Here is a 7,500-nt window from a genome sequence, read left to right as displayed (position 1 = left end):
CTCTCCCCTTTTGTGTTTAAAGTCCGGCTGGTCACAGCGAGTGACCTCGGCCATTCTGTTGAGCTACTGACCCACCTGACACAGGGCCCCTTGCACACAATGCGACGTGACCAGGCAATACGCTGTCTGGCGCCCATTGAATGCATTATTGGCACTTTGAAGTGTTTTCTAATGCTGGTTAATGCCTCTATTGCTTTTAATGTTTTCCGGTGCTGTGATTGTGTCGGTGGTGTGGTGGATGTTGTGTGCCTGGCAGCGAGTGGTGCATTGACTCGGTAAGTGTTGTAATAATAAGCGCCCACAGCTCCAGGGCCTGTGTGGCCTCCCTCATTGGCGCGCACAGGAGCCTTTGATTTTTTTGTCACTAGGTAATGACTGCGTCTCTCTGTTGCACAGCGTGCCTTGTGTCAACTAATTATGGCCTAATCATTATGTTGCGGGGGCGTACCAGTGCTCTTACCTTAGGAGCATTTTATTTTCTACTGACCTGGAGGTGTGTGTGTGTGTGTGTGTGTGTGTGTGTGTGTGTGTGTGTGTGTCAGTGTGTGTGTGAGTGTCTGCAGTTGAATGTCTCTTGTGCACACTGTGTGTGTGTGTGTGTGTGTGTGTGTGTGTGTGTGTGGTTGTGTGTGTACACAACACAATTGTGTGTAGGGCTACTTTTGCCTTGGCGTGCTTGATTTTGTTTGTTTTCACTTGGTGGTCTCTGTGTGTTCATTCTTGTGTTTTATTTAGTCGTTGAGGTGATTGTTGGGCACATTTATAGGTTTTATTGTGAGTGTGTGTGTGTGTGTGTGTGTGTGTCTTTTGTGTCTGTGGCAGTTCATTTAATGTGTAGGGGTGTGTGTATGAGTGTCTGCAGTTGAATGTCTCCTGTGCACACTGTGTGTGTGTGTGTTTGTGTGTCTGTGTGTGTGTGTGTGTGTGCGTGCGTGTGTGTGTGTGTGTGTTGTGTTTCTCTCTCCCCGTGTGATGTGTTAGAGGGCTCGACTGACGGTGGCATTGGCGTTGTTAATTACTGGCGAGAATGCTTGTTGAGGCCCAGTCCAGTTGGGCTCCATAATGGCGTTGGCTCTGAAGGGTCTTAATAGGGGGGCTCTTCACCACCTGGGCTCCCAGCCAGAGTGCAGCGGACGGGGGGACGGGGAGGACGGGGACGGGGGGGGTCCAACACGCCGACCCCCCCCACCCCCCACCCCGGGGCTACCAGGGCCATATGGACACAATGCTGCAACGGGTCTCTTTCTCCCTCTCAAGCGCCGCCGTCTCTGAAAAGCCGCCGCCGAATCGCCAACAAAGACAGGGGCGCAGAGGTTACTTCTTCGTGTCATCCATTTTCAGCAGCTTTCCTCTCATTCAGAGTCCATTTTTTCCCCATTTCCAAGCTTTCCTCCAGATTGTTTTCATTTCACTGAATGCAAATGAGAGACGGGGCTGTGGTCTTTCTTTTGTTTGTGAGGAAATAGCAGCTCCCCTTGAATATTTCATGCGCTGGGCGTCTTGCTTTTTATCTTCATGATCACAGTCACTTAAATAGAACAATTGGAAGATTGCCGTTTCTTATTTTATTATTATTCTTAATGTTTCCAGCACTGGTTTAGATTGAGTATGTAGGCAGAAATAGAGAGACACATTAGAACATTAGAGTCAGTAATACTTTGACCAATGTGTGTGTGTGTGTGTGTGTGTGTGTTGCACAGAGAGACATCTTAATCATGGTGACAGCAGTGGGAAGCGGGCAGTCTGCATCTGTCGAATTGCGCGTTTGTTAAAAAAGCAGTACAGTTTGTGTTTGTGTCGTAAAGTTTACAAATGCCTCTCGCGACACTAATTATCTGGACCACACACTGTAATGATTCAGCGAAGCTTCTCATCCCCCCCGACGTCCACTGCTGTATGTCAGAGGCTCTAAAAAGTCCCGGCGCTTCTCCGGGGAGCCGTGTGTTTTGCGACGCACTTACATCCCATAATATCTCAGGTCGTCGTCGTCCCCCCGGTTGCGGCAGGGGCAGGGAGGATGGCTCCCCCGCCACTCGCCATGGCGGTGTGCAGATTGTTTAATTATTGATTGTGCCGGGAGAGCCGGGGTCGGATGCAGAGGAGAGAATAGCCGCCGTCCCATGTGGTCGGGGAGAATAATGCCCAGGCAGGATGCCCCCAAGGCAGGCTGGAGAGGGAGCCTGAAGGGGGGGTCAGGCTGGGGAGGGAGCCTGGAGGAGGGGTGGGGGGTCAGGCTGGGGAGGCCCGCTCGGAGCCTTTAACTCTCCGCTCCAGGGCAGAGGTTAAAGACGCAGGGGGTCCCAGACCATTTAAAGAGTGGATGGAGCTATATGCAAAAGCATTACACGCTCAACAATCACACACACATGCTTGTGCTCACGCTTACACATGCAAACACACAAAGACACAGACACACAGAGACATACATTCACTCACACAGATGCAGAGACTACTGCACACAGACACACACACATGCACGCACACACACACACACTCACACACTCACATACACACACATCTGAGGGGGAGTATCATAAGATACTGGCAATTTGTCTAAAAAAATAATACATTTAAAACATCAACAGATGGACACATTTATTTTGTGGGTACGAGTGGGAATGTACAGTATTAGTGGGAATTCTTTTTTTTCCAATTGTTATTATTGTTTTTTGAGTCTTCAGATGATTTTGGTCATTAGAGAGCATTTTCCTGTTCTAGACATCTTTGGCTTAGCAGCCCATCTCCATCTCCCAAGGATGGAGTGAGGAGGAGAGGAGAGAGGAGAGGAGAGGAGAGGAGGAGAGAGGAGAGGAGAGAAGGAGTGGGCTCCACAGCTCCTGAAACAGCCCCTCCACCGACTCCACTGCTGCTTTTATCCCTCCTGAATTGCGTGCGCGTTGCTGCCTCATGGGTTCCTATGGCACTAACGCTGCGTCCCGCTCCTGGGCGCGGACTGCACACTGTTTAAGAATGCGTCTGATTTATTTAGCTTGCGCGCCCCTTAATAGCGCCGGGCGGCAGCCGGCGAGCGGAGGCACACACATCACTTTTATTTATCGCCCGATAGCTCATCTTTATGTGTGCGGCCTCCCTCACACCCCCCTCCCCCTCGCTCAGCGCAGCGCCACCGCCCGCACTCCTAAGTCCAAATAAAACACCACGCAAGGCGCCTCATTTTCTCCCTTTCCCTCTCTCTCTCTTTCCCCCCGTCTCTGTCTCCCCCTCTCCTCCCTCCCTCTCTCTCTCCACCCCTCATCCCCGCTGTTCTTCCTGAGCGCGCGTTGGCAGACTGGGCGCGCGGGTGCGTGCGGTGCGGTGCGGGTGCGGTGCGGGCGAGGGAGCGCTGCTCGTCCGAGGGGAACGACGAGGGCCGTTTGCTTTACACTTTTTGCCGCGCCATTGTGCGCCTCATGGCTTGTGTCGGGGCGGAATCACTGTGCAGCGATTGACCTCGCTTCTTACACGACTTGAATATGATGATGGCTGTTTCATGACCGGAATATCAAAACGGCCCTAATCTGTCTCTCCCTAGACTCTCTCTCTCTCTCTCTCTCTCTCTCTCTCTCTCTCTCTCTCTCTCTCTCTCCATCTCGTCTCGTCTCGTCTCCTTTCCTCTCGTCTCCTCGCCGCTCCTCTCACAATGTGAGAACCAGTGAGAAGGAAACGACAAAAGAGAGAGAAAAAAAGATGAAGATGCTCCTCTTTGTTTCTGTGTTTATATTGTTTTCTCTTTTTTTTGTTTGGCTTTGTTTTGTTTTTAAATGGATCTGTAGGCGTTTGGCTCATCTCACAGTGTTGACACTCAAATGGAACTAATTCAACCGCTTCTGTTTTCTTTTCCTCTCCAACTCAGAGCAATCTTTTTTTTTTGTTGTCAACAGAGAAATGAGAGAAGGGTTCATCCAGTGTCCCCATCCTCTCACAGATAGTGTATTTTCACAGATCAACTAAATAAGGTGTTGCACTGCCCATCGTATCTGACCAAATACTGTAACCAGACAATCCTTTTCATAAACAATACTCAGGTCTTTAGAGTCAGCCATCTTAAGGTGGAGGCCAGTTGTAGTTATTCTGGTCAAACTAATTACACAGAAACAATTGTGTGTGTGTTAGTGTGTGTGTGTGTGTTAATGTGTGTGTGTGTGTGTGTGTGTGTGTGTGTGTGTGTGTGTGTGTGTGTGTGTGTCTGTGTGTGTGTGTGTGTGTGTGTGTGTATGTGTGTGTGTGTGTGTACGTGTGCGCGTGTGTGTATTTTCTTCATCTGTGCTCAAAGAGAGCAGCAGCAGCCTCTTCTCAATTATCATCAACAGGTTCAGAGCAACACTGAGAGCCTAAAGTCAAACTCAGCAGTTAACGGGATAATTAAGTGGCCCAGCCGTGATGGCGTTCCCTAGTTACAGAAACAAGAGCGCCATTGATCAGCAGCAGGTTCTGATTGATTGGCTGATTGATCTGCATGTGGTCCTGCTCATCAGGGTGTGTGTGAATGTGCGTGTGTGTGTTTGTGTGTGTGTGTGTGTGTGTGTGGGAGGTACACAGGGCTGGTATCGGAGGCAGGTGTGGTGTCTATAGCTGCAGGTTAAACCCATTAGACCACTGTGATGTAGGGATAACGGGCTGTCAATCACACACACTGACACACAACACAACACAACACAACACAGCACAGCACTGCGCACAACACACAACACAAGTCACGACACAACACAGCACAGCACCACACACAACATACAACACCACATAACAGCACACAACCACGCACCACACTGCAACACAGCACAGCACAACACAGTATAAATACATTTGAGTTACATTTGTCTTTTAGACTGGCACGCACACAAAAAAAAACACTTGATCGTAATGTGTGTTGTGTGTGTGTCTGTGTGTATGTGCAGGAGGAGGTTCTTAATAGGTTTCTGGAAGAGGTCCCTCAGTTGTTGGCTCGGCATGCCCAACCCACAAACACAGGCGTCTTCCCCACCTGGGCCCAGTTCCTGGAGCAGTTCCTCAGACACGGTGAGAGCATCTCCCAGCTCCTAGCCCGTCGTAATGGTCAGGCACGACTCTATCTGCCACCACTTTATCTCTATCGTCCTTTTCATTTTTACTCTGCAGTCTCCTTCTTTAGTCAGTAGTAACTCTTAGTCTTCCACTCACAATCTCCTTCACTCTACCATCACGCATTCTTTCATTCTCTTTATCTCTCTGTTTCATTTTTTCCCTCCTTCTCTCTCTCGCTTTCTCCAATTTCCCCTGTCCCTTTATCTCATGCTCTCTCTCTCTCTCTCTCTCTCTCTCTCTCTCTCTCTCTCTCTCTCTCTCTGTCTATCTCTCTCTCTCTATCTGTCTATCTATCTCGTTCTCTGTATGCTTACATGGTCTGTATGTTTTTCCATTGATGCTGTACTGCTTGGGGATGTTATTGTTTTGCAGTGGTTAAATATCTAAACACAGGGTTAATAAATGAGTGTTAAACCCCTCTCTCTCTCTCTCCCATTCTCTCTCTCTCTCTCCCCCCTGCTCTCTCTCCCTCCCTCCACCCTCCTCCATCAGGTGGGGTGGTGGAGGCCTACCCGCCCTCTGAGAGCGTGACGTGCCTGACGGTGGACCTGCTGGTGGAGCCGGCCGGCGAGGTGCGCGTGCTCTCCTGCGGTGACCAGCTGCACGGCCCCAACGGCCTGGAGGTCCTGGGCTCGACCGTCCCCCAGACCTCCGTCTGCCCCGAGGCCCTCCACCAGCTCTGCACCCGCGTGGGCCGCGCCTGCCTGGACAGGGGCATCCTGGGGTACCTCTCCGTCGACCTGGTCACCTTCCTCCAGCCCGGCACCATGGAGCAGCAGGTCAGGCAGGAGGAGGGGCTGGGGCAGAGGTAGAGAGGGATACATGAGAGAGAGTAGAGAGGGCAAGAAAAGGAGAGAGAGAGAGGAAGAGATTATATTAACTCCTTGAATTATTATATTATATTATTACAATTGCCTTTGTTATACATTCATTCTCTAATGTTTATGTATATTGCATGTATAATGTATATTTAATTGTCTGTCTATGCATCTATGTAGAGCTTTGGCAATAATGTTATTGAAACGTTCAGGCCAATAAAGCTTTCTTAAATTGCGAGAGAGAGAGAGATAGAGAGAAGGGGCAGAGTGAAAGAGAGGGATAGAGAGAGAAACATAGAGAGAGAGGGATCAGGGATCTTCCAGGCCTTCATCTTGATCAGTTGTCCTTTCTCAGCCGTCTCAGCTTGCACCAGTCCCAGCCACAGAGTGAGTGCCCTCGTACAGTAAATGAGGTGTCCAGCCAATGAGTGAGCGCCCTCATACAGTAAATGAGGTGTCCAGCCAATGAGTGTCCGCCCTCGTACAGTAAATGAGGTGCCCAGCCGTGTCTGGGCTGCAGCGGCTAACCTGTGTGAGTGGTGTGTTTCCGCCGCCTCTAACTCTTATTTAGAGGTCACACACAGACGTCCCCTCACATGATTAAAGGGCTGTGTAGCGGCAGCATGAGGGCCTGGGGGTCGGAGGTGAGCTGTATGTGTGTGTGTGTGTGTGTGTGTGTGCACTATGCCCTGAGTGTGTGTGTAAGATGTGTGTATGTCCTGTGTTTTAGCGCTGGTGGTGTGAGAGTACTCAATCTGCTACCGAGGGTGGTGATTGGCCAGATAGATGGGTCTGCAAGGGCCCCCAAGAGAACGCTGAAGTAGACACACACACACACACACACACACACACACACACACACACACTCCCGGAGCAAACAGGCTGCAGAGATGGGCTAATGTTGGCCAAAGGCCATCTAATAAACTGTCAGGTCTTATTGTGTCAATAAACTAATTCCCCCATTTAAGGCCATGACCTTTGACCCCTAATAGCATCGCAACAGTATGGTGCAGCTTTGTGTCTGTCAGGACACAGGTCAGCATGGAGTGATTTCACACACACACACACACACACACACACACACACACACACACACACACACACACTGGTGGGTCCAGGCTTTGCGTTAATGCGTCACCTGGGACCCTGTCCCAAATCGCTCCACTGGCTGCCAGAGAAAGCTATCTCGTTTCATTTGTTCGCTGCTTTTTTTCGATTCGTCATTTTATTTTCCTGAATTGATTTCGCTGGTCAGCTGTTTATAAAGCCTTTTTCCCCTCAAGATGAGCATTTCTTGTGACTATGTGTGTATGTATCAGTGTGTGTGTGTGTGTGTGTGTGTGTGTGTGTGTGTGTGTGTGTATGTGTGTATATATATATATACACATGCGTGCCTGTGTGTATGTGTTATCTGTGCTCTGATGCAAGGCCAGTGAGAGTGGTGTGTTAGTAGAGGGGGTAGGTGTATGAGCTTATGAATGTGTGTGTGTGTAAGTGTGTAAGTGTGTGCGTATGTGTATGAGTGTGTGTGTCGTGTGTGTGTGTGTGTGTGTGTGTGTGTGTGTGCATTTGTGTGTGTGTATGGATATGTGGCACTGTATCAGCTTCCGGCAGAGGCAGG

At 49.8% G+C, this 7,500-nt stretch overlaps 1 protein-coding gene across 2 annotated transcripts in view; it reads left to right on the top strand.

Annotated features, from left to right (window-relative positions):
- iqch (IQ motif containing H) overlaps positions 1 to 7,500 on the top strand; it is a 35,140-nt gene that overhangs the window by 18,720 nt on the left and 8,920 nt on the right. For both annotated transcript variants that reach the window (XM_062547228.1, XM_062547227.1), the window contains 2 exons: positions 4,896 to 5,016; positions 5,554 to 5,840. In XM_062547228.1, coding sequence (XP_062403212.1) covers positions 4,896 to 5,016; positions 5,554 to 5,840 — 408 coding nt within the window. The remainder of the gene's footprint in view (positions 1 to 4,895; positions 5,017 to 5,553; positions 5,841 to 7,500) is intronic.

This window comes from Sardina pilchardus, chromosome 10 (genome assembly GCF_963854185.1).
Source record: "Sardina pilchardus chromosome 10, fSarPil1.1, whole genome shotgun sequence".
Classification (NCBI taxonomy): domain Eukaryota; kingdom Metazoa; phylum Chordata; class Actinopteri; order Clupeiformes; family Clupeidae; genus Sardina; species Sardina pilchardus.
The sequence above is the reverse complement of the archived record's forward strand: the minus strand, read 5'-3'. Positions and strand labels throughout refer to the sequence as shown.